Source organism: Coptis chinensis, chromosome 3 (genome assembly GCF_015680905.1).
Source record: "Coptis chinensis isolate HL-2020 chromosome 3, ASM1568090v1, whole genome shotgun sequence".
Classification (NCBI taxonomy): domain Eukaryota; kingdom Viridiplantae; phylum Streptophyta; class Magnoliopsida; order Ranunculales; family Ranunculaceae; genus Coptis; species Coptis chinensis.
Genome location: NC_141458.1, coordinates 84,046,154 through 84,073,650, shown reverse-complemented (window position 1 = coordinate 84,073,650; position 27,497 = coordinate 84,046,154). Strand labels below are relative to the sequence as shown.

Sequence of the window (27,497 nt, the reverse complement as noted above, 5' to 3'; positions counted from 1 at the left end):
TCTTTTATGGGGTTCATTCACCCAGGATCAATGTCACTGATCAGCCGGACCTCCTCATCTTTTGATGTACTTGGCCTATTCAACACCCTGACTTCAATGGATATGCCATCTATCTCTGATAGAACTGCCGCCACGTATGCCAACACATCGACGTGCATATTCTCTCAGTGGCCTAGATGCTCAAACTTGATCTTTCTGAACTTGGCCGCCTTCCTTCGCAACACATCCAGGTACCTTGCCATTCTAGGGCACTGGGCCACGAATCCTCCATTCACCTAACATATCACCAGGTTAGAATCAAAATAAACTGATAATTTTTCTAACCCCAGATCCTTTGCTAAATCCAATCCTGCTATCACCACTTCGTACTTGGATTCATTGTTAGAGGTAGTGAACCCTAGTTTCATTGAAAACTTCAGGCAAGTGTTATCTAGAGTAACCAACACTACTCCAATTCCATTTCCTGTATTTGTGGTCGACCCATCTGCGAACACCTTCCATCTGTTTCCTACCATAGGGTCACGGCTGATGTCGCCTTTCGTCTCCATAACCATTTCTTCCCCCCAAGAAGGGTCCTCGGCAGCAAATTCTCTTAAGAACTCTGCCATTGCTTGTGCCTTTTCCATGGTCCTGATCTGGTACTCAATGTCATATGAACTCAGCGTTATGGCCCATTTTAGCATCCTCTCAGACTTATTTGCTTTCAAAGCCTGCTTTAGGGGCAAGTTCGTCACTACCACCACTATGTGAGCATCAAAATAAGGCTTCAACTTTAATGTTGAGAAGATCAATGCTAAGGCATATTTTTCGAATCGACTATATCTCGTCTCCGCGTCCAATATTGTTTTGCTTTGAAAGTAAACCGGTTTCTCAACTCTTTCCACTACCCTGACCAATACTGAGCTGATTGCATACTCCGATACCCCCCAAATACAAGTATAACTTTTCCCCTTGCCCCGAGCCTGACAAGAGCGGTGCCTTTTCCAAATAGTCCTTTAACTCTTGAAAGCTTTTTTGCAAGTTGCAGTCCACTAGAAGTATGTTGTCTTTATCAAGAGTCGGTACAGAGGTCTGCATTTGTCTGATGATTTTGATATGAACCTATTCAATGTCGTGACCCTACCTGCCAACCTCTAAACCTCTTTCATATTCTGAGGTGATTGCATTTATGTTAGGGCCCTAATCTGATCTAGGTTTGCTTCTATTCCATAGTAAGTTACAATGTATCCTAAGAACTTCCCAGACGTCACTCCAAATGGACATTTTTTGGGGTTTAGCTTTAACATGTGCTTCCGCAGTATGGCAAAAGTTTCACTCAGCCTGGCGAGATACTCTTCTTTAGTCATACTCTTTTCTACCATATAATCTATGTAGATCTCCATTCCCTTCTTGATTTTGTTCTCAAACATTTTCTCCCCCAACCTCTGGAATGTCGCCCTGGCATTCTTCAACCCGTAGGGCATTCTTGTGTAGCAGTAAGTTCCCCCGTCAACCACAAAAGCAGTTTTTTTTCCTGATCCGGCTCATACATTGTTACTTGGTTGTACCCCATTGAAGCATCCATGAAAGAAATTTTTTTTAATTCAGTTGTTCTGTCCACTAGCTCATCTACTGGCGGCATGGGATATCTATCCTTTGGGCACTTTTTCTTTACATCCGTGAAGTTGACGTACATTCTCACCTCCTATTTTTCTTTAGAACTGTGACGATATTCGATAACTGATAAGCACCCAAAAGTGTAGTTTAAACTCCTTAATAGTACTCTACTTAGGCCAATTGTGTTTATAATAAATAAGAGTTAGTAATGTTTATGTGTTTTTGTGTATTTTAGGTTTTGAAATTGTTTATATGCTTCAAGATGCCATTTTCCATGGAAACGAGTCAAGATGATTTCTAGAAGAGTTCTATATTTAAAGCCCAAGAATCAAGAAAAAAAAACTTTTTTCAAGCCTAGTCAAAGCTGGGATGTCAAAGTCAATTCGAGTAGAAAAATGACAAAAACCATCAAAACTTCAAAAGAGCGTATCTTTGGACTTAGACCTCATAATCAAGCCTACTTTCTGTTAAAACGACCGGCTTGGAATAAGCTTTCCAATGGAGCCGGCTTTGCCCCAATCAAAGCTGTAAAAGTGGACAAAAAAGGCACTTAAGTATATTTTAGTAGAATTAGCCCTTTTAGACTTAACCTAATGGACTTTGGGCTCACATTAGAGGCCCAAAGTCTAGCCTCCAGGCCTATGCACGAAAATGTAACCTTAATCCTTTATTATATAAAGAGGGTTAAGTTTAGTTTAGTTTAGTTTAGTTTAGAATTAGTTTTAGTTTGTAGCCTCCATTAGAACATTTCAATAAAAGCTTTAGTTATATTTAATTCTTCTCTACTTTTGTGTCTTTACTTTATTATTTTAGTTTAATTAATCCGATGACACAAGGATAAAACCTCCATTAGAGGGGGTTTATGAAGCCACGCGAGAATAATAGCTAAGTAGTATAGTTGTTAGTTTAAGAGCTTCAAGTTCTTCGTTGTGAGTTTCTAGTGATAGAACTTATAACGATGAACTAGAGTTTATAGCCACTATCAAAAAGATTTGTGGGGGATCTAAACTCTCATTCTAGTAAACCCATGATTAGAGATAACTTGGTGTTTGTTAGGGATCAAGAAAAGCGATTCGATGACTAAACTAATAGCCAATCGAATCGCGTGGTAGATTAACCTTCCCTATATCTTTCTCTCATCTTTAAATCACTATTTTAGCATATTAAATTTACTCTTTTTATCATCTCATATTACTCTCATTATTAGTTAATAGTAGTTTATTCTAGATTTGTTTACAAGTACGTGTAAACAAGAGTGGATCAAAAATGATTACTCCTCTTTATATCAACATGTTTAGAGATATTATTATTATGATTGATTAGAATGACTTTAGCATGTAGAAACATTGTCCTCACATTTAAGTTAAACCATTTTATCAATAACCACTCTGTAAATTTGCACTCGCGGATTATTATAACTTCCTTCAATATTTTTACTTCCTCTTGAATCCCTTCCGCATACTGCAGCCTTATGCCCCTCATGTGTAGTATGTGGCATGTCCAACCCTGAGATGTCCTCTATCAACCAAGCAAACACGTCATTGTTTTTTGTTAAACATTTCACCAGGTTGCCCTTCCATTCTTCCGACAAACTCATTCCCACCGCTATAAACTTCTTTTCATCCACTAGTCCTATATTCACTGTCTCGATCTCATCCATCATTTTGAATTCTATCGGCATATCTTTATTTGCGAACCCGATCTGTAATTGTTATGTTAGAATACTCCCATCCTCTGTTATATCCTTCCCTTGCCAGCGGGCCATCCTTTTGACCGTCATCTGGTGGATATTCTGTGTTGTGACCTGGTCACCCCTTATTTCATACATTCCCCCGTCAATAGGGAACCGGATCACCTAGTAGTATGTGGACGGGACTGCCTTCATCTCATGGATCCATCTTCTTCCTAGGATTACATTGTATTGTGAGTTGGTATCCACTATCATGAAGCAAGTAAATACCATTACTGGGCCTGCGGTTACTGGTAATATCAGTTCCCCCATAGGCTATGTCATGCCACTGTTGAACCCGAACAGGTTTGTCTGCGGTGACCTCATCTGTTCCCTTTCGATGCTCATTTCTTCCATCACCCCCTTGAACAATAAGTTGATTGAGCTCCCACAATCTATCAGTACCCTCTTTACCATGTAATTTCCTACCACTATCGTGATCACCAATGCATCCTCATGAGGTGAAATCACCGCCTCCAGATCCTTTGGGGTGAACACTATTCTTCCTTCTCCCAAGGTGGCTCCCGCAATGGGCCACGAAGTATTCACAACCTCATTGATTTGTTGTAGGCTTGCCGTCCTCCTCATATTGTCCCTGTGTACATTCCTTCCCAATGTTTCTCCACTGAAAATGAGGTTGATTGTTCATAAGATTCTTGCCGGTGTTGGCTCTCTTTCGACCTGATGAACCTCTGTGAAAAATTCCCAAAGCATCCATTTTTCTATCATTCTATGTACCAACCACTTCAAGGCATAATATTCATTGGTTGCGTGATTCCTGATCTAATGGTAAGTGCAAAACGGTTTTCCTGCCGTCTCTGTGAGAGTGCTTCGTCATCCTTCATAGTACTACTGCCCTTTTATCAGCGACAATATTTCATCCAACGACCTGTTAAGAGGTGTTTGCTATATTTCGTGGTATGGTTTCCTCTATCTAGTGTCCCTCCTGACTCAATCTCTGCTCCTTTCTTATTTATGTATCTCTCCCCTGTAGGATCCTCTTTCTCTTTCCGCAGTCCTTAATTACCGTATCTTTTCTTTCCCCCTTGTCTACGGCCTGCATGGATTTCCCCGTCTTTTTCTGCTCTTTCGTATCTCTCTGCATGATGTCATCATATCTTATGTATCTTTAAACGTTTGGGTACAGGGCGTGCAAGGTAGTTACTTCAATCTTGGATACGGATTTATGGACTATGGTTCCTGGTAGCAGCCCATGTTGGAAAGCTATGACCATGGTATGTTCATCGAGATTCTCCACTTTCAAGGTTTCTTCCTTGAATCTACAAAGAAACTTCCTAATCGTCTATGCGAACCTCTGCTTGACATTAAAGAGTGTCGCAATGTCCACTACTCTTCTCTTCTGATGAATGAAGTGATCCACAAAAGCTTATTCTAGCTCATCGAACTTGTGTATGCTTTGCAGTGCCAATCTATAATACCTGTCCGAAGCTCCCCCTTCAATCTGGCGGGGAACATCATGCAGCGTAGCCCATCATACCTATTATCTTGCCATAATGGCATCTGCTTCTTGAAGTGGTGTAGGTGGTCAACAGGGTCTCCTATTCCATCGTACCTTTCGAATCTCGGCTGAGTGAATCTTTTGGGTAGTTATGAGTTCTATACCGAATCAACAAGCGGGTTTTTGTTGAGACTCACCACCACCTTCCTTGCCGCACCTTGGTTTCCTTTTTCGGATGCACGATTCATTTCCCTGTCCTTTTCGATCTAGCTTGGACTAATTCCATTGTGATTCCTCCTCCTCTATTTACCCCCGGTTCAGGAAGAGCTTCCTCACTCTCGCCCTCTTCTTTACTACCCACTGGGCCTTCCGCCTCCGTTTTATCCTGCATGCTCTCTCTCTCTCTCTCTCTCTCTCTCTCTCTCTCTCTCTCTCTCTCTCTCTCTCTCTCTCTCTCTCTCTCTCTCTCTCTCTCTCTCTCTCTCTCTCTCTCTCTCTCTCTCTCATTTATTAGCCTACCTATTTCTTCTTGGAGGAGACTAGTTGCGTTCGCCGCTAGGTTGGCAACTTCCTCCTCTCCTTGTCCTCCTATCTCATCACTCGACGTTTCTTCCTCAACTTCGTGAACTGCCACCTTCCTAGGTGTCCCTACTCCTCTTTTAACTACTATGGCCATATTCTATGTTTAACTCATTCCCCACAGATGGCGCCAAATGTGTGAACTTAATTTTACACTTTCTAATCTTATTACCCTTTAATGAGTTCTTTTTTTCCTTTTTTTTCCTCCTCCTCCCCTTTCTTTTTATATCTCTCCCTCTTTTCTCTTGTCCCTTGATTATCCCTTCATCTCACGGTCTCTCTCTTCCCTACATGTCGCTCTGTGCACCAAGTATCATTAGGGTTCCGCAGATTGGATCTTCTACTCCCTGTCAACTTATTATTTCACTGCATCCGGGTCACATTAGAGCTCTACGGATTGGATCTCCTACTCCCTGTCAACTTATTTTTTCATCACTGCATCCGAGCCACATGACATGTAACCTTATAGGTCATGAATCGGGCTACCACAGCTCTAACAACGAGAAGCGATTAATCGGTGATTTAATCCGATATTAACTGCTTAGGTAAGAAGTATGAACAATCATTATTCACTCCTATTGGAGTATGAACAACCATTGTTCGTATGAACACTCATTGTTCATACCTATTTGGGGTATGAACCTGTACATGAGTATAAACAATCACTATTCATAGAAACACTTATTGTTCATACCTATTTGGGGTATGAACAATCACTGTTCAAACCTAAACATAACGTATGGTCAGTCACTATTCATATGAACACTCATTGTTCATATCTATTTGGGGTATGAACAATCATTATTCATACCTCAACATAATGTATGGTCAGTAGGAGCACCTATTAGAGTATGAATAATCATTGTTCATACATTCACATGAGTTATGAACAATCACAATCACTGTTCATACATTCACATGAGTTATGAACAATCACAATCACTGTTCATATGAACAATCATTGTTCATACCCATAGTACAAAATATCAGGATATGGGTATTTATCGATATTCAATTTCTGGATATGTATCGTAGATATATCCCCCTCTTTGGGGATATTTGACATTGTTTCACATGCAAATATCATGGATATATCCAAAATATCGACAAATATCGTTGATATTGTGGATATTTCTTGATATATCATGATACATTATTTATATTTATTTGAAATATAATGGTAAATATTAAATAAAATTGTTATATATACAAAATATCACCAAATATCTCCAAATATCGCAAAATATCCCCAAATATTACAAATATCGCAAATATTATCGAAATATCACTGATATTTGCAGTCGTATATATCTCTAAACATATCGTGATATTTATATATTTTTTTCTGAAATATGGATAGATATCCCCAAATATCGCGATATATCGGGATATTTTGTACTATGTTCATACCTATTTGGGGTATGAACAATCATTGTTCATAAGTTCATACCTCAATGTAATGTATGTATAATCAGTTAGAACACATATTGAAGTAGGAACAACCATTGTTCATATATATTTGGAGTATAAACAATCATTGTTTATACCTCAACATGAGATATGAATAATTATTGTTAATACATCAACATAGTGTATATATGAAGTATGTTCACCTATTTGGGTATGAACAGTCATTATTCACAACAACATAAAGTATGAACAATCATTGTTCTTATCAAAACGATAGAAAGGGCAAAATTGGAAAATATTTCTTTCAAATCCGGGTTATTTGTTCTTACAAGTTATTTTCACTCGTTTCCAATACCAACACACTGTGTGGGTGACGTTTCCAATTTCAACTTGTTTCCAAACTCTAATTTGGAAAGTCCAAATTAGTCCAACCCACGTACTTCTACATACCAACAATACCATATAAGTATGTATATACATGGTTTTAGAACTAGTTTCTTGAACTGCCAAATCACACTGGATCCTTGTACCGGTTTATTTTTTAACTGGCTAGTTCTATGCCAAAAAACTCATTTCACTTTAAATTCTTTGATTTCGATCAAACTGTAAGTAATCGGTTCAATCATAGAACTACGGTATGAAAATGTTATGCAACATGTATACTGAATATGATCTACCCATAGAAATAAGTTTTAGGTTTTTTTTATCACTAGCTACAAAGTTAATTTTATACATAAAAAGTTGGCTCAATTCATCCAATAAGATGGAATTTACATTGTGTTTCAAAAAAAAAAAACATGCGTTAAAATGAAAATTGCTTGCTAATAAATTCGCTTGAAGCAACATGATATGAATGCAAAAAGGTGTATTTTGGCATCCATTTTGCATGCTATTTTAGCATGTTGTGCTTGTATGTTTTTTTTTTTTTTTTTTTGGGAGGGTCCAATTAGGGATGACTTGGGATCGGATAAAGGGTTTTCGGAAAAAAAATTCAATTTTTTCGGATGACAATATGTTTTCCAAATCCGATCTAATTATTTTTCAGATGATAATTTTTTTTCCAAATTCGGAAAGTTTGGAAAATTGGAAAATTGGAAAATTTTCAAAAATTTAAGAATCCGCAAAATACATAAGTAAATCGGAAATTTGAATTATATAATCGGATTCTCTTTTAGGATAACCATTTTTTATCCAATTAATATATTCATTTAGCAATAACTTTAAAATGTATTAATTCAGTAAACAACTTAGACCTTTTAACACGTTCATTCAGCAAATTTTTTCTTCATGTTAATGCATTAATTCAGTAAATAGAAATATGAGAGAAAATTAGACATGTACTACTTTTCTAGGGGATTTATTTGGTTTGTAAACTATCTGTAGTTTTAATTTAGTAATTATATGAAATAGACTGATATATGTTACAAATTCAGAAATTAATCGGAAATCGGATTGGATCGCTTTGAAAACACATCCAATTCCAATCCAATTATTTTTCGGAAAAATTGGATATCGGAATACAAATATCATTGCTAAATTTGGAAAAATATCGGATCAGGATTCGAAAAATTGAGTTTTCGGAAAAAAGTGCCACCCCTGGATCCCATTTTCATTGTGGGTGGTCCACAAAAATATAGGTGCTTATTTGGCATTTATGTGGCATGCAAAAATTGCACGATGCGTTGGACTTGCCCTTCAGAGTGCTCCCTCCCTTTAGGCTTTTCACTATTATTAATTCATTCTTAGGCAATTGGCCCTGTGAATGTCATTTTGCGAATTATTGGCAATGTCTAGCATAATTAACAAGGAATTGCAGGATATTTGTGACCGTGAATTGTATAAACATCATAAAAGACCATGTGAGATCCTGATTCGGAAAGTTTGGAAAATCGGAAAATTTTTGGAAATTTAAGAATCCGCAAAATACCGAAGTAAATCGGGAATTTGAATTATATAATTGGATTCTCTTTTAGGATAACCATTTTTTATCCAATTAATATATTCATTTAGCAATAACTTTAAAATGTATTAATTCAGTAAACAATTTAGACCTTTTAACACGTTCATTCAGTAAGTTTTTTCTTCATGTTAATGCATTAATTCAATAAATATAAATATGAGAGAAAATTAGACATGTACTACTTTTCTAGGGGTTTTATTTAGTTTGTAAACTATATGTAGTTTTAATTTAGTAACCATATGAATAGACTGATATATGTTAAAAATTCATAAATTAATCGGAAATCGGATTGGATCGCTTTGAAAACACATCCAACTCCGATCTAATTATTTTTCGGAATAATCAGATATCGGAATACAAATATCATTGCCAAATTTGAAAAAATATCATATCAGGATTATAAAAAATTGGGTTTTCAGAAAAAAAAAAAAAAAAAAAGTGGCACCCCTAGATCCCATTTTCATTGTGGGTCGTCCACAAAAATATAGGTGCTTATTTGGCATTTATGTGGCATGAAAAAATTGCACGATGCGTTGGACTTTCCCTTCACAGTGCTCCCTCCCTTTAGGCTTTTCACTATTATTAATTCATTCTTAGGCAATTGTCCCCGTGAATGTCATTTTGAGATCTGATGGGTCCTGCAATACTCATTTTGCACGTCCTAAATAAGTTTTCAAAGAGGGCACACGATTTGATGGACCACTCTCTCTCATACTAAATAACACCTAGGATGGCGTCTCTCTCTTATTAGGAGTGTGACTTTACTCTACAGCCAAAGAAAGATTCGCTGGGTGTGTAATAAGCAAACCGAAGACAATCCGGTCGGAATGATTCCCATCATACACAATCTTCAATCCCAACTGACTCCTTAATTGTAGTATTGTACGAGTACCTCTACCAGGTATTCAAATCCATCCATTTTTTAAGGTAGTTCTTTTTATTAGTTTTATTAGGGAATGATGGCATGATGCAAATTTCGCTGCTTCTTTTATTAGTTTTATTAGGGAATGATGGCATGATGCAAATTTCGCTGCTTCAGTTGAGTTACGTGAGTATTACTTAGCAGTCAAACTTTGATTTCCAAATTAAAGTAGCGATTTACGTCATGGCTGCGTTTTGAAGGCTGGCTTAGGGGCTGAAAACCCCGGGCCATTTTATTAAATAAATGAAAATGAACTTACAAACTATAAAAGAAGAGACAAAAAAGAAAAAGAAAAGCATAATCACGTCCCAGAGTAGACTGGATGCTTTCGGTGAGCATGTAGCACATTATCGATATTTTTCAGGTTTCAAATATCGGTATGATCATATCAAAAATATTTTATATGATGTATTTTGGAAGGCTTGAGTACAAGTGAAGAAAGAGACCCTTGTCAATTTTCTCGCTGATATGAATGAAGGTAGATCGACACTACGGCCTACGGATTATTGATCTACAGTTAGTCAACCATGCGTGTGTTGATATAACTGGAGCATCTCTATTGGTAGGGTTTGGGAATGGAGTATTTGAAGTGGGATAAACAGCTAATAGAGCAGCAGCAAGAAAGATTGAGAAATACAAAGATGTTTATAGGGCTAACCAGCATTGTTTCATTCCGTTCAATTTCAATACTTTCGGGTTTCTTGGCACAACAGTTTGATGAGCTCTTTAAGAGGTTGCAGAAAGTTATGGACAGTAACATAATGACAGTTAGTTCTAACGCGTTTATATTTAGAATGATAGGATTTGACATTCAAAAAGGACTTGCAACGCAACATGTTACACGCCTATCTTAATCATTTGTAAAACTCGTTACCATTAAAAAAAATAAAAAAAATCTAAAGCATAAAAGCTAAAATTCAAGGACGATTGGGAGGACGACTGTTCTTTTGAGACTGCCTCTTGGCCATTATATTTTAGCATCATACTGACCATTCTTTGATGGCTTGTTTTGTGACTTCAACGGAGCAGAATTATATGCATTTTCAGCAATTAACTCTAACGGCTCATTCCGATGATCGTCATCTATCAATAAGTTATACTTGACTATATATACCATATTTCCGTGGGAACATGAGGCAGATTGCATGCATGGATTTGCTAACTAATGATACCTTTTGTTTGTTTTAAGTGGATGCATGGTTATACACTTATTCACCTGGTGACTTTAGAACATCTAGGTAGCTATTAGTTTCTTTTTAATTTTCAGTTGACAACAGGATTCAGCACCACTTTTGAGCCTTCAAGATTCAGCACCAATTCTGCCGCTGAATGCTGAGCTTCAGCGTTCAGCACAGCTTAAAAAGCAAACACCCCTAACCTGATTAGCCCACCTCTGTGAATTAATCACACAAGAAATGTAGGGTATGTTCTCGAATTCCTTAACTCAAATTTAGCACGTTTTATATTCTACCACAGAAGATCGAGTTAGTAAATGCTGTAATCTGTTTAAGCTATCATGTCAAAATTCATGTTTGTGAAGCACATATACGCAAATATGTGGAACAAATACGAACTAGTGTTTGTAGACTGTAGTTACAACTTACAACACTAATGTACATTGCACTCTTCCTTAAATTCGATGATGCCCCATCAGCTGTAGGTTTCAAATTGTAGTAGGTTTTTCTATAATATGGTCCTCTCTGTTACATATAAGCTTAATGTACTACATTGATGAGGCGTTGAGCTATATGAACAACTCCTATAGTTGTTACAGTGTGAAAGGCCAGTGAGTTCAGACTTGGCTTATGGGGAACTCAGTGAGGTCCTTTTAATTTATATATGTAAGGACCACTCATATGGTTCTTCAATGAGTTTGTATATTGCTTCTATCTCTTTTCTTTTCCGATTTTTCTTTCTTGATGATAAAAAGAACCAAGTGATGCCCACATGATGATCATGTCAATTTCTATGAACTGTCTATTTTTTTTTTTTATTATGAAAACTGGTTGTTAAAGACATCACCAATTCACCATATTATTGCACCAAGAAAACTGTAGTACTAAATACAAGAAGCATGGTTAGTCTTTGAATTACACAACTCACTCAAGAAATATTAATACAGACCACATCTTTTCTTCTCTCTTCTCAAAAACGAATTGAAAATATAGGTTAACATACTCAAAATCGATCAACATATCTAAAACTCACCTGCACTTCAAAAACCAAAACCCTATTGTTTTCTCTTCTATCTCTGTATCTTCCCCTTGATTAGAGAAAATGGCAATGTACAAGATGTACAGATCGATGCTTGAGGTCCCTTCCATCCTTTCCCTCCCATAACAAATATTCACAATTGAAAGTAATGGTATTTGAAAACTGATTTCTCTATGTTCTCTTTTCCTCAGTTGGAGGAGCAGCCAAAAATTCCGCTTTGGCTCCATAATGTCCAAATAGATACGCATATTATGTCTCTATCTTGCTCTTACTTACTCATGATGACTGTGGTGGTGGCTATATAGGTCGGTAAGATGCTTGGCTTCAGCTTTCCAGCTGCGCTCGATGTCTTCTGAGATATTCCTGGCGTCCATTGACGTGCCAAGTAGCCCACGCTTAGTGAACCCCACCGAGTATAGCCCACACCCGCCCTTCCAACCGTTGGGGAATGGCCTTCGAGGTAGCCCATCTTTTTCGGAGAAAAACTCTCTTTCCTGATCATAGTTGAATTGCTTGTAAGTTCTTAAGTCCAACAAATATGGTTTTTCCATATTGCTGGTGAAAATTTATTTTGTATAGTTATATGAAATTGATAAATTAAGTTGAAGGAAAATAATAGGATACCTTTAACCACGAGGGGACATTACTTTTGTAACCAGTTGCCAAGATGACAGCATCGAACACCCCTACAGTCCCATCTTCAAACTCTGCTGAATTACGTGTAAATTGCTTTAGGCCAGGGCACACCTGCACTATGAAGATTAATTACAATCTAAATCCAATACAAGATTTTGGATACTTAAGGTAATAACTACAACTTGATAGTTCAATACAAACCTTGATGTCCCCTGATCTGATCTTAGCTAGTGTGCCGACATCCAATACAGGTGTCTTGCCCGATATGTTTTTGAGCTCCAGTGGACCAACACTAGGCCTAGTGAGTCCGAGATAGGTTGTGTCCCCGAGCAAGACTCGAGATATGAGGAGCAAGAATTGATCGACAAGCCGTATGGGAAGCCATTTGAGCAGCAACATGGACAGCCCAAAAGTTGATCTGCCCAGCATCTCTCGTGGTAAGACGTGCACCTGCATCCAAAAAAGGACCCCAAAAAGCTCAAAAAGATGGACTAAAGATGGGATCATGGGTGAGCCCCCACCCTTATGTAGGGGCTTCTTTCTAGGCCAGGAGTCCATACATTTTTATTTTTTAGTCTGCGTGTGGTTCTTTACAGGGAAATTTTTAATAGAAAACAGACAAACAGAATTGATGAATTAAGATCTTTAGTTCTGCGCATGCTGGTGACCTCCAAGAAAGTGAAAGAACATAGATTTCACATAACTTGTAATGTATAAACCATTGGAACTTGAAGTCACTTATACACCAATTACGGAATATGGTGTCATTCAGAAACTCTTTATGTTGTACGGAGAAATGCAGAACTATGTATGAGTTTTGGTGGAATTTGCAAAAAACGAGACACCCCCATTCAGATAAATCATATAAAAAACACACAAACACACAAAGAAAAAGAGAGACGCTGCACATTTGTAAAACAATAAGCAGAAAACTTAATAAACCATGATTGAAACCGTTATTATTTTCATTTCTAAATTTTTTTTTACAGAGATTGATCGAGATGGAGTTATAAAAATGATTTATATGATATGTGCTCTATATATTGAACAAAATGAAAAATGCTAGTATGTTATGTTTTTCTGAGAGACGGAAAAAATGAGAAGACATTGGTTCAAGTATACTTACTGTATCTCTGACCACAAGAGAAGGGCTAGCATTATGGTTGCAGAGATCTAGACAAACTTCCATTCCTGAATTCCCACATCCTACCACCAATACTCGCTTCCTACGGAAAACTTCGCCACTTTTATAAGAACACGTGTGAACAATAGGTCCTACAAACTCACTTGATCCTTCAATCTTCGGTAAAATTGGTTCAGCATTCTCTCCAGTTGCGACAATTAACCATCGACAAATGTACTCAGTCTCCTCCTTCAATCCCTTAGTCCTTATTCTCCAAAACCCAACACTTTGATCATACTCAGCACTCATTACTGTCTCATTGAACTGTGGCTTTATATCGAATTGCTTAGCATAAGTCTCTAAATAGGCCACAAATTGCTGTTTAGTCGGGTAAGTAGGGAAACTTTCAGAAAATGGCATAAGTGGTAGTTCACAGAATTGCTTTGGGAGATGTAGGCTAAGCCGATCATAAGTCTTTAGTTGCCACAAAGATGCTATACAATTAGCCCTTTCAATAATCATACTTGGAACACCTCTTTCTTTAAGACAGGCTGCAGCAGCAAGACCAGATGGTCCAGCACCAACGATAATTGGACCAGGCACCCACACAGACCTTATCATCTTGATCATCTTCGTAGCGAATGGATCATTAACTTGTTTTCCTTCAATTTCTTTCAAGTAGTCCATGAACATATAGCAACAAAAGTTAACTAAAATAACCACCACTGGTAGCTAGGTAGCTTTTTCTTGATTCAGAGCAGAAAAGAGAAAAAACCCAACAACCTTAAGTAGCAAAATCACTTTTAGAATGAAAGTAGAGCACATGAACGCAACCCCCAAACTTCTTTTCCACAGTTAGAATGAAGTGAGAGAGATTAGGCTGATATTTATGATAAAACTCCCTTATCTAGAGAAAGATTAGGAAGTCCACTATTTCAGGAAATTGAATCTTATCTATCTGAGTGAAAGATTTTAGAATCTGCAGAGTTTTCAAACATCCAAAACTGAAAGAGTAAGCAAAAGAAAGCGGGAGCCTCGGCACTAAAACTAAACTATTTGAGAGAAGATCAAAGAAAGAGTGTTAAGTGAGAAGCATGATGTGTATGTATTATATATAGTAGTACTAAGCAGTAAATCTAGTAACAATTATCTTTGACACTAGAAATAACTACTACCAGCTAACTATAGTATCCGATTGACTCGCCTCATCCCCTCAAAAGGTTTTATTTTATATAATCAACGTGGTAAACACATTAGATTTGTTGATTTGAACTAATTTAAGTAAATCCTAAATTTTAGGGTATGAATCAAGAATGGATCAACTTTTGGATAACTAGCTAGTTGTTATGTTCGTTAAGATTCTAATGTGATAACTAGCTATATATATGTTTCATATTAGATCCATACTCTTTCCACTAAACATGTTTCATTTTCATCCAAATTCTATCCAAATAGAAAAAAATTCCGGATCTGGTCTATAGACCAGATCGTATTGGGTGCTGTACTTGATAGTTACATAGGTTGGTAACTATGCCAATTTACATAGGTTCATCGAATTTAACTATTGTCAATTTCACTCAAGGGTTCTTTAATGCTTTTACAAACCACCAAACCACCCAAACGCGAAGTCTGCATGCCAATTCCGATCAAACTCTGTCCTAGGTGTAAACTAGCGTTAGCGTAAGTCTCCACACTACTTACACGCTGATATAACACGGAAGCCAGTTAAGTGTCGTCTGCCCTATATAATTCTAAAAAGCGGTGACTTGATGAGACCACAAGGTATGTAAGCCGAAAATCATTAAGTGTTGTCCAGTCAAATGTTGGAATTCCTATGTGGCTTAGGCTCCTGGAGTCCTAGGTGGCTATAGCTCTACATTGCATGTATGTAAATTTACACACTGTATTCGTGATGCCGACTGATTTATTAGCATTGTCACTCTTAATAGTATAGTACGTCTCTTTGGCGTACGTCTCTTTTTACTTCATCCTACCTATATTAATATCCGTTTCTCCCAAGATGCTCATAGTGAGCCACATCAGCAAAGTTTTTAAAATAGTCTCTATTTGAAAAATAATTACTTGCCTTCTTACCAAACTAACCCTGAATTTGGCTCGCTTTTATGCTAAAACAAAAACAAAGCTACGATTATTTCATTATTTCAAATGTCATTAAAAAAAAAATTCTAAAAAACAATGGATTAGTTAATTGATATGTATTAGTTATTGGATATGGATATGGATATGTATTAGTTAATAGATATAGATATGTCCTACCTATATTAATATCCGTTTCTCCCAAGATGCTCATAGTGAGCCACATCAGCAAAGTTTTAAAATAGTCTCTATTTGAAAAATAATTACTTGCCTTCTTACCAAACTAACCCCCGAATTTGGCTTCTCTAATTTAATATAAATTAAAATTGTCCTTTCATGTGTTATGCTAAAACAAAAACAAAGCTACGCATTATTTCATTATTTCAAATGTACGATAGGATAAAAAAACAAATTCTAAAAAACAATGGATTAGTTAATTGATATGTATTAGTTATTGGATATGGATATGGATATGTATTAGTTAATAGATATAGATATGTATTAGTTAATAGATATGGATATGGATTACTTATTGGATATGAATATGTTAAACTTCCAAGTGCTTCCCTTAAATATAGGCCCGTGATATGATGGGTTTAAGAATACAGCCTCTACCAAGAATCCCCGAAGCAAAGTTCTTCATTTGATTAGCATTCCCATTATACTCATGGGTCGAAACTGAGACATATCAGATCAAGAACAAGTTTGACATAAACGTACAGAACTACCTGTGCTGGCTCTGGGAATTAGTGAATAAATAAGATTTAACCTTTTCATAATCGTCATTACCAACAATAAGTATTATCGATAAAAAAAAAACATTACCAACAACAAGTGATTACAGGAAATCAGTTACTGGGTCCTAAATGATATCACAAAGTCCTGACCGATCAACCCTGATTGAAGATGATCGAGTGTACATGGCAATAAGCATAGGTTCACTGTATGACTGGCTGTGGACCTATAGAGAGAAAATGATGTAACCATGTGTTGGGTGTATATGGACCGAACCCATATTACTTATCTTAATAATCTTCTACCTTTGTTTACATATTTTCGTGTTTTGTTAATGTTTGACATGGTAGATTATGTCATATTAATAGGAAGTAGTTAAGAATATGAGCATTGTACAGGTATGAGTTTCTACCTTCAAACTGGGATTGTGAATATTGAGGACTGGCTGTGCTCTTTCTTTGGAAAAAAGTTGCCTACGTATCAGATTTCTTTGCCCAACCTAAATCAAGCCTTACGTAGTTCATCTCTCTCTATTTATAGGTGTTAAGCTGACTTTCCTTATTTGCTCCAGACTGTTATCAAGTGTAGATCCATATTTTGCGCTCTCTTGATGATTCGTCATTACTTCCGTCGTTACAAAGTAAATGTCTCCTTATGTGGTGCTTTGACTGATCTTCAGGACCGTTACAGATCATTTGTTTCCATATGTGTTTGTATCTGATATTTGGACGTCTTGGTTCTGGGTCGTAACTACGACCTTATGACGTAGTACGAGCTGTGAAGATGCGACCTGGCATATGGACACGTGTGTTGTAGTGAATGCTTGAGAACAGAGGGTACTTACATAACCCCCTTTATTCTTTACAGATTGTTGTTTTGTAAGGACGAACGGTTGAAAAGAATAATATTAAAATGGTTAACACGTGTCGCACAGTTAGTGGGTTTTCGAAAATAAAAAATTTCAGAGATTATGCAGGAAAAAAGATTGTGGACACTGATTCGTGGGCCCAAGTCACGCCATTTTTGTGGGCGGGGCAAATATATGCAATGATTTTGGGTTTTTGGGTGCTCAATCATTTTTTTTTGTTTTTTTGGGTGTTGTGTATTTATAAGGCGGTTCGTTTGCCAAGGCTGTTCATTTGCTAGAAGTTCTGAAGAAAGAATACAAACTATAAACTTTCTTCTCCAAAATAGGTACGTGCTTTATTGAAATCTTTATTTTCCCTTTCTCATTTGTGCTTTTTCTTTTTAAATCTTTGCGATGTCAATGATGTCTGGTAGTGTGAGTGGTGAAGTGAGGTGGCGTTAGGGTTTGTAGTGAAGAAGGGGCTTCCTCGTCTTCCTCTATGGAGACGATGACTAGGGATGTAATGGCTGGGTCGGTGGAAAATATTGTTGATCTGAAGGGGGGAGTTTGGTGTGGAGATGTCCGATCTGACAATATACAACCTGAGTGGGGAGAGGAATGTATTTGGTGTAGACTACGTTCCTCGAGATGGGGGTGTTGTGGTTTGTTATGGCCAAATGAAGGCTGGGCTGAGGCTACCATTCTCACGGCTTACTTTGGAGGTTTTGAACTTTTGTGGGAAAGCCCCTTGTCAGTTCGTGAAGAATAGTTGGTGGGTGTCACATATGTTAGATTTGTTGAATGATAGGGGTTATAGCATCTGTTTATCGGATGTGCTTGAGCATTTTTCGGTGAAGAGGTCGGCTGCTTTGAACTTTAGTTTCCAGGTGATGAAGGGTAAATCTCATGTTATTATGGGTGTGAGTAAGGAGGATTGGGGGCGTAGGCCTTTATTAGTTGTTGGTAATTATTGTGCTCCTGGATGGGTGTTGGCGAATCGTACTATAAAAATGGATGGTAGGTCGCTATGTTTATAGGTCGTAGTATACGTAGGTCAGCTGATATGACAATGTTCTGATTATTTTATTTTGTTTTACATAGGTTGTTATTTGTGGGCGTACGAACACCGGGGCTATAGAAGAGTTTGCTAGGTTGAGTTGGGAGGAGAAACAATCTGTTTTGGGAGAGGTTGCACATCATTTCAAAAAGCGTGGAGGTGAGAAGATCAATCTGAAGAAGGTTGAGCAAAAAAAGAGGGCCCGAAAGTTGATATTTGAAGTTTCTGACTCTAGTTCAGATACTGAGATGGAAAGAGACGAGCAAAGGAGGGGGCCTGTTTCTGGGTCTAGAAATGTTGGAGGAGGGTCTGGCAGTCGTCCTGTGGCTAGACGACTTGTGGAGGGAAGTGACAATGATAGAGAGAGAGGTGGACGTGGTGGTGGAAGTGCTAGAAGAGTTGGTGATGTTGCCTCTTTAGTTCGAAGGCCTCTGTTGAAGAGGAGAACTGAAGGTGGCGAGCCTGAAGGGGCTAAGAGGATGCGACCTGAGTCTAGAAGTGAAGAACGTCCTGTTACTAGGGGTGGACGTTCTTCCACAAGTCAGGCTCCTCTAAAAAAAATGGATTTGAAGGAGGTGGAAGTGGATGTTGTTGGGAGGGAGGCTAAGGGTAAGAGAAAGGCTAGTGATGTTGAGCCTGTTGTGCAAAGATGCAAAGGGGGTGGGAGTTTGTATGAAGGGAAGTAGAAGGGTAAGGCTGACTTGTTGGATAGGACGATTACTTATACCGATCCTGTAAGTGGTAAGTCCCATTTGGTGAAAAATAGTGGTTGTAGCTTTAAGTCACATTTGATTGCCAATGGTTTGCTCGAAAGTATTTTGCTGGATGGAGATTGGAAGGAGCTGGATGAGGGGAAAGATGTGGAGGATAATTTGAAGAATATAGATTGGTCTTTCTGTTTTGTAAGTATTTCTCCGATCTAAGTTTTGTTTTGTGGTGTAAGCTATTGAACTCTAACTTTCTCTGTTGGCTTTGTAGATTTTGGTTGGGTATAAGAAGTTGAGGGAATGGCTATAATCTCTGATATGTACAAGAAAGAGTTGGAGAGTGTTAAGGAGCTGTATGATCGAATGGTGGCTGTCCAAGAAGTCGAACGAGCTGAGGTTGTTGGCTTGAGGGCTCAGGTCGTTGATTTGTCTAGTAAACTGGCCTTATTGTAACCTTCTCTTGACTCTGCTCAGGTTGAGGTAGCGCACTGGATTGCTAAGTATAAGCAATCTCAGGCTGTTGTAGAAAGAGCTGAAAATTTGTACAATGAGTTGGAACAGAAGTCAAAGGCCCTGAAAAGGTCGGTTGAAAGTGGTGTTGCAGCATGTGCTATGGGAGGCACTGCTGCGGATGTGAGTAAACGACCTGAGACATCAACCAACTTGTATACTGGTAAGGTAATGGAACGACCTGATAATGTCCCTGCTGCTGTAACTAGTCTAGCTGTTGAATCATCTACTGCTAAGGTTGTGGAAGAGGGTCGGGACATTGACCCTCTAAATGTGGAGAATATGTCTCAAGTGAACTGATAATGTTATGCTTTGGTCCTAAAACTTATACTGTCTGAACTGATGATTGATGGAGGTACCGAGGTTGTTTACCTAGGATAACCTGGGGGCCTCTAGTGTCTAACCGATTTTTGTAATATTTAAGTAAGATAACTACATACTTACTTGCTTTTGAATTGAGAATGTTGCGAATTGGATATGTGTTTGATTGTCCTCCTGGTTGTTCTCTTTGCCTACTACGAACTGCTTCTTTGCGTCTTGTTCGTAGGTCGTGGATTAGTATATCGCTTCTTGCATGCAGATCGTAATTAGGTACAGTTGACGCCCGCTTGATTAGTGTCCTTAGGTCTTTAAGTGGGGTGGTTGGTTCCTCCTAGGGGAACCTATGATTGGAGTTGACTGATAATTTAGCCTTTGAGTGTAAATTATTGTTAAATCACACCTAACCATTTTATAGGTGTTATGTTGATTTGTGGTCCTTTTGGAGGTACCTTGGATTGGATTTGACTGATAATTAGCCTTTGAGTGGTAATTACAGTTTAATCACACTTAACCCTGTTGTAGGTGTTAAGCTGATTTGTGGTCCTTTTGGGGGTACCGTGGATTGGATTTGACTAATAATCACACTTAACACTGTTGTGGGTGTTAAGTTGATTAGTTGTACCTTTGGAGGTACCTTTGACTAGATATTGTTGTGTCGAATAACTTCAATAGTGTAAAAAAAATGTGGCAATTGTGTAATGCAGAGAAAAGATTGTATAATTGAAATGTGGATGAAGTTTTATTCATATTGTTTGACATATCTTGATAAGAGCTATTGATAAAAGCGCTTAAGGAGAGCTGTGTTCCAAGGTCGAGGGAGCACATCACCGAGCTGAGTTTTTATCAAGTAATCCCCATTTCCGATGACCTTATGAACTATGTACGGTCCTTCCCAAGTTGAGTCGAGCTTGGCTAGTGTGATAACTATAAAAAAACTATCGTTTACTCCTACTTAACTAATTAAACTTAAACATAAGTAAAGAATAGTAATTGTGTTCTAGACTATCAAAATTATCTACTCTCTTGAATCATGCAATAAATGGAGTAGAGAATTCGTTCCACTCTTAGTCCTTTAAATGTAAGTTTCCGCTAGTTTAATCGCTACTAACAAAACAGTTGAGAGTAATTAATTGAATTATGCTACTATGGTAATTGAGCTTAAATCGATGTTTACTTATACTACGATAATAGAATATTGAAATGTGAATATGGAGAAGGGATTAGGGGAATTTGAATCCACTTGATGTATTCCTAATATGCTAGTGTCGATTGTTACAGTTCTAATCAATTATAATTAAGTGTTGATCCCTAATTACTCATGACAATCTCTGCCAACTAATAATTAGCATGTGAGGAAGTCCAACCCATTCTCATGGCGAATCAACTACCCTTCTAGAGTGAAACTTTTAACAAACAATAATTCTAACTAACATATCAAGTCTTCAACAAGCTTCATTAAACCCCTCTAATGAAGGTTTAGCTAGACATCATTAGACTACCATAAACAGATACATAAGAAGGATACATAATGAAGAACAATGATGAACTTTTATTAATCTAATGAATACTGAAGAACAATAATTAATTACTGTTTAAACTAATAACTGAATCTAAAATCTAATTATCTATCTCTATTTAATTATTTCTATCTAAGTCTAACTATCTAAGTCTAACTATGTATATTCAATAGTTATGCCTTAGTCCTCTTTATAAAAGAGAGGCTAGGTCTACATTGTCGTGCATGGGCTTTGGAGCCATGTTTTGGGCCCTTAAATCAAGCCCAAAACCTAATTACACAAGTCCAAAAAGGGTTTTTCTGCTAAAAATTAATCCAATAGCCTTTTCATCCACTTTTGCTCCTCTGATTGGGTCAAGACCTAGACCGTTAGAAAGCTCTTTCCGAGCCGGTAGTTTTGACATATAACAGGCCCAATTCCGAGGTCTGAGTCCAAAGATACAACCTGCGGAAGTTCTGCTCTATTTCTGCTCGCGTTGACTTTGACTTTTCAGCTTTGACCGGGCTTTAAAAATGTTTTTTCTCCTTGAATCTTGGCCTTTAATCATAGAACTTCTTAGCAACCAACCTTTGCTCTTTTATCTCGCAAAAGTGACATGTTTCTTCACATATTTGACTCCAATGCCTGAAATACATAAACGAACGTAAACAGTACTAACTCATATTTATTATACACATAATTGGTCTAAATGTAATGATATTAAAGGGTTAAAACTACAGTTTTGGACTCTTATCATAGTGCTAGTGTCTTTTTAAGGACTAGGTCGCCAGCTTGAAAGGATAGTGGGATGACCTTCTTGTAAGATTTCTGAATGGTTTGATGATAACGAGCTAGGGAGATTGCAGCGTTCTCTCATTGTTCTACTAGGAGATCGATTTCTTTGGATAAGATGTGGTCGTTTTCTCCTGATTCGATGATGTCATAACGTGTGGTTGTAATTGTTAATTCTGATGGAATGACAGCTTCGGTGCCAAAGCAGAGTATAAAAGGAGACTCATTAGTGCTAGCTCAGGCTATTGTTATGTATGCCCATAAAATGTTTTCAAGTTTATGATCTGACCACTAGCTTTTCTTGCTTTCCAACTTCTTTTGAAGATTTTTTTTGATGGCTTTGTTTGTGGCCTCTGCTTGGCCATTGCTCTGTGCGTATCTAGGTGTAGAAAATGCTTGGGTGTTGCGCCACTTTTGTAAGAATGCTTTGACATGCGTTTTGCAAATTGGGTTATGTTGTCCATGACGAGGGTGTGTGGTAGGCCAAACTTGTGATGATGTTAGTCCAGATGAAGTTGATGAAGTGGACTTCCTTGACCGGACTAAGCGGGACTGCCTCGACCCATTTAGTGAAGTAATCAGTTGTGGCGAGGATGTATTTTAATCTTGTCTTTTTTGTGGGAGGAATGGTCCCATGATATCTAGCCCCCACATATGGAAAGGCCATGGGCTGGCTATATTAATCAATTCCCGCACTGGACTTAGATGGTTATGACCAATTGTTTGACATTTGAGGCATTTGAGGACATATTTCTTTGCTTCGATGTGCATGCCTAGCCAATAATACCCTTAGGCGATTGCTTTGTGAGCAAGTAATCTAGCACCGGCGTGGTTGCCACATTCTCCTTTGTGAATTTCATCGAAGATTAGCAGGCCTTCTTGTGGAGTGATGCACCTTAAGTGAGGACCCCTGGCTAACTTTTGGAATAATCTTTCATTAATGATTGTGTATTTACGTGCTCAGAATTGTACAACACGAGCTGCTTTTGTGTCTGCTAGGAGGTTTCCATGCATAATGAATTTCAGGAATGGATCCATCCATGAGTGTGCGATCTTTTCTTCGAATGCGGGCTGGAGATCTGTGAGGTTGTTAGTGTTTTCTTGTTGGTAGGCGGGCTTGTCCATTACATCGATGTAGAGTGTTTTGGAGCATGAATCTTGGGTTTTGGAGGCTAAGAAGGCCAAAATATCTGCGTGTCTGTTGTCATCCCATGGGATATGTTCTAATGAGAACGTCTCGAACGATCTAATCAGATCGTCGACGACCTGAAGGTATTTGGACAAGTTGGGGCCATTTGTTACATATTCTTTGGCCACCTGCTTGACGATCAATTGAGAGTCATTATGGGCCTTGAGCTTGCGTACTTGTAATTGTCTTGCCATGCGAAGCCCTGTGACTAATGCTTCATACTCCGCTTCGTTGTTGGATGTTGCAAAATTGATTTTTATGGATTTTTGTAACTGTGCTCCCTCGGGTGAGGTTAATACAACCCCCAGTCCGCTGCTATTGTTGTTACAAGCCCCATCCAGGTGTAGTCTCCATGTGTCTGGCATGGTGGGTTGATGAAATGTGGTGGCTAGCTCAGGTTCCTAATTGGTATCTTCGACATGGAAATCGACTAGGAAGTTGGCTACTACCTGGCCTTTTCGGGATGTTTTGGCAACGAATTCGATGTGATATTCTCCGAGTTCTTCAGTCCACTTAGCTATGCGAGCTGCTTTATTGCTGGAGATGAGAATTTGTTTGATGTGTACCTCGATGAGAACTTTGATTGTATGCACTTGGAAGTATGGACGGAACTTCCGGGCAGAGTATAACAATGCTAGCATCGTTTTTTCAATTGCGGAGTAGTGCTTTTCTAATTCTGACAACATTCTGTTAGTGAAGTATACTGGTTTTTCGACTCTTTCACTTTCCCAAAAAAGAACTGAACTGATGGCAAAGTTGGAGGCTGCTAAGTAATGTCCCAGTGTTTCACCTTCATTTGGTTTAGATAGAATGGGTGGAGTTCACAGGTAAGTCTTCAGTTCGTGAAAAGCTTTGTGGCATTCTTCTGTCCATGTGAAGGTAGCGCCCTTCTTTAAGAGCTGGTGGAATGGCCTGCATTTGTCAGACTCGTTAGATGAATCTATTGAGGCCTGAGACCATTCCAGATAACTTGTAGATTTGTTGTTTGGATGTTGGCTCTGGCATTTCAAAGAAAGCTCGTATCTGTTCTGGATTTGCTTCAATGTGTCTTTGTGAGACAAGGTAGCCTAAGAATTTCCCAGAGGCTACTCCAAATACACATTTGGCTAGGTTAAGCTTCATCTTGATTTGTCGTAATCGAGCAAAGGCGTCTTCTAGGTGGGAGATATGGTCACCTGCCTTTGCGCTTTTGACTACCATGTTGTCTATGTAGACTTCCATAGTGTCTCCCAGCATATCTTTGAACATCTTTGTGACGAGTCTTTGGTAGGTCGCTGCAGCATTCTTTAGTCTGAATGGTAGGACATTGTAGCAAAACGTTCCTTGCCCGGTAATGAAGGCGGTCTTTTCTTGGTCTTCTTTTGCTAGTGGTATTTGGTTGTATCTGTTGTACACGTCCATGAAGGATAGCAATTCGTGACCACATGTTTGGTCTACGAATCGGTCTATTCAGGGTAGTGGGAAGCTATCATTTGGACAGTGCTTGTTGACGTTGGTAAAGTCGATGCAGAGTCGTACCTGGCCATTTTTCTTAGGAACTGCGACAATGTTAGCTAACCAGGTCGGGTACTCGATCTCTGTGATGAAACCAACCTTTACTAGTTTGTCGATCTCTTCATTAATTGTTTTTTGAAATTTAAGTGCTAGTTTTCTAGGTTGTTGCTTGATGGGTTTGACTGTTGGATCGACATTTAGTTTGTAGCAAGCGACCTGAGGGTCAATTATGTGCATATCAATATACGACCAAGCAAACACATCTTTATTGAAAGATAAAAAATTGACAAGTTGCTCCTTGAGCTTGGGGTCTAAGTCCGCCCCTACATAAACAAATTTTGGGTTATCAGTTGTGCCCAAATTGACTTTCTCTCCTGGCTCGAGTTGTGATTTTTCGGCGTTAGGCTTGGCTGCTCCTGATGATGTTATGTTGGTATCTTTGGAGTCTTGCTGTGTTAGGACATCTTTTGGCTTTGTGATCTGAGAGGTGACCTTGGTGGTTATGCTAACTTGGTTGCATCAGTGAGCCTCTAGCTGGTTGCTTCGAAGTTCCATAATTCCTCGAGGTCCGGGGAATCAAAAGACTTGGTGTAGGGTTGAGAGAACTGCTTGGATCTTATGAATCCATCAGCGTCCCAATATGGTGGTGTAGGATGACTTTACGTCTATTAAACTGAAACGGGTTGACACCTTCACCATATCTTCTTTCTCTCCGATAGAAACTGGTAGAATGACGTCTCCCAGTGCATATGTCTGGCTTCCGCTGAACCCATAGAGTGGTGCGTATCTATCATCACTAAGTCCGGTAGATGTATGTCTTTGTATGTTTGATAGAACAGGACGTCGCAAGAGCTGCCAGGGTTGATCACGACCCGCTTTACTGTCCATCCGTTGATCTTGACGTGTACTACCAAAGCATCATTATTGGGTAGGCACACTTTTTAGATGTCTTCCTCGGTGAAGGATATCTCGGTAGTAGAATGAGAGCTTGTAGGAGCGATCATCTCTACTTTATGGGATAGGTGATAGATTTCTTGTAGTGCTCCTACACCTCTGCGCTTCCCGCTTCCTGATGTGTCATCGCTGGAGCTGTCTGTATTCATGTGGATTACTCACTCTTCTTCCCAATCTGAGGAATGCTGACGTCTATTGTGTCTAGACCGACCTAAAGATATGGATCGTCTGGTCGTTCTACTCCTGCTCCTCCTATTTGTAGGTCGTTCATGGCTACGAATCATGCTTCTGTTTTGACGTGCATTCAGTTTATGTCTCAGGTCGCTGTCTGGTAAGAATTCTTTCTGTTTCCCTTCTTCTGCCAAATCTTGGAGGTAGTGCTTGAGGCTTCAACACTCATCTGTGCAGTGGTGATGCGGCTTATGGAACTGGCAGAAGGGACATCCTAGGAATTCTAACACTTTGTTGATGTTAGGCTTGAAGAAAGGTGCATCTTTGATTTCCCTTAGGATGTAGCTGGGAGGCTTTAAGAACGTAGAGAATTCTCTTTTGGTATAGGATACCTTCTACAAAACTGTCCCCTTGTTGTTACTTGGCTGTTGTTTTCCTCCCTTGGCTTCCTTTTTATCGCTAACTAGGAGGACTTCTTTGCCTTTCCGCTGTGTCATGCACTCTTCATACTTTATGTACTTGTCTACTCTGAGATATAGGTCGTCCATACGATCTGGCCTGTTCTTCATGAGTGATTGTGCTAGGTCAGAATCGTCCTGAAAAGAATTGGAGAATGCCAAGGTTGCGAAGTTGTCTTTGAGCCTTGGTTCCAATGAAAGCAATTCCTTCTTGAAACGCCCTAAGAAGGCATGAATAGATTCACCGTGTGATTGCTTCAACTGGAATAGTGAGTCTAGGTCAGCCTGTTTCTTCCTGTTGTGGATGAACTATGCTGCGAATGCATCGGCAAGCTTGTCAAAATTGTTGATTGAATCAAGTGCTAAAGTGTAGAACTAATCTAATGCTCCGTCCTTCAAGCTTACTGGAAAAAGTCTAGACTTGAGGTAGTCGAAGTCGAGGGCGCTGTAGAGTGTCAGAATCTGGCCAAACTGAGTGATGTGTTGACCTGGGCATGTGCTTTTGTCGTATATAGGAAACTTTGGCTAGATGAAATCAGCAGGAGGTTGCTTCTCTCTGATGTCAGTGGTGAAAGGTGATGCTTTGTACGACTGGAGCATCTTCTAGACGATCTGGGTAGCACTGGCCTTTTCAGTAGATTTCTCCAGGCGTTGGGTGAGGTCATCGAGGTGTTGGTTGGTGGTGTTGGTGAGTGCTCTGACAGTGTTGTTTTCAACTGCATCTGGAGGTAGGTTGTTAGTATTTGTAGTCGCTTGATCGCGAAGGGCTTGGCTTTCTTGTTGGAGAGTCGAGAAGGAGTCTTGAAGATGTTTCACTTGATCGACCAAAGCTTTGAGTTGATCTTCCATTCTTAACAAGTTTCGTGGGCTTGAGAAGTAGTTTGAGTATTCCTTCTCAAGAAAACGAACCAGCAGACGGCGCCAATGTAGAGATATGAGTTTCTACCTTCAAACTGAGATTGTGAATATGGAGGACTGGCTGTGCTCTTTCTTTGGAAAAGAGTTGCCTACGTATCAGGTTTCTTTGCCCAACCTGAATCA

The 27,497-nt window shown here is 38.7% G+C and overlaps 1 protein-coding gene across 1 annotated transcript; it reads right to left on the bottom strand.

Moving 5' to 3' along the window:
- Positions 1-11,661: 11,661 nt before the first annotated feature.
- LOC147511187 (indole-3-pyruvate monooxygenase YUCCA6-like) lies at positions 11,662-14,760 on the bottom strand. Its single transcript, XM_086602954.1, has 4 exons — positions 13,632-14,760; positions 12,707-12,955; positions 12,494-12,616; positions 11,662-12,363 (listed from the first exon to the last, which is right to left on the bottom strand). Exons 1-4 carry the CDS (start codon positions 14,319-14,321, stop codon positions 12,142-12,144), a joined length of 1,284 nt encoding a protein of 427 aa, XP_086459080.1. The 5' UTR covers positions 14,322-14,760; the 3' UTR covers positions 11,662-12,141.
- Between the last annotated feature and the right edge of the window lie 12,737 nt (positions 14,761-27,497).

Bases quoted from the DNA above. Each gene is read 5' to 3' on its own strand.
- LOC147511187 (XM_086602954.1), bottom strand. From the start codon at position 14,321: ATGTTCATGGACTACTTGAAAGAAATTGAAGGAAAACAAGTTAATGAT. The intron at 12,956-13,631 runs GTAAGTATACTT...TTTTGGATGCAG, and splicing joins CTCTTGTGGTCAGAGATACA to GTGCACGTCTTACCACGAGA. The intron at 12,364-12,493 runs GTATCCTATTAT...AACTATGATCAG, and splicing joins ATGTCCCCTCGTGGTTAAAG to GAAAGAGAGTTTTTCTCCGA.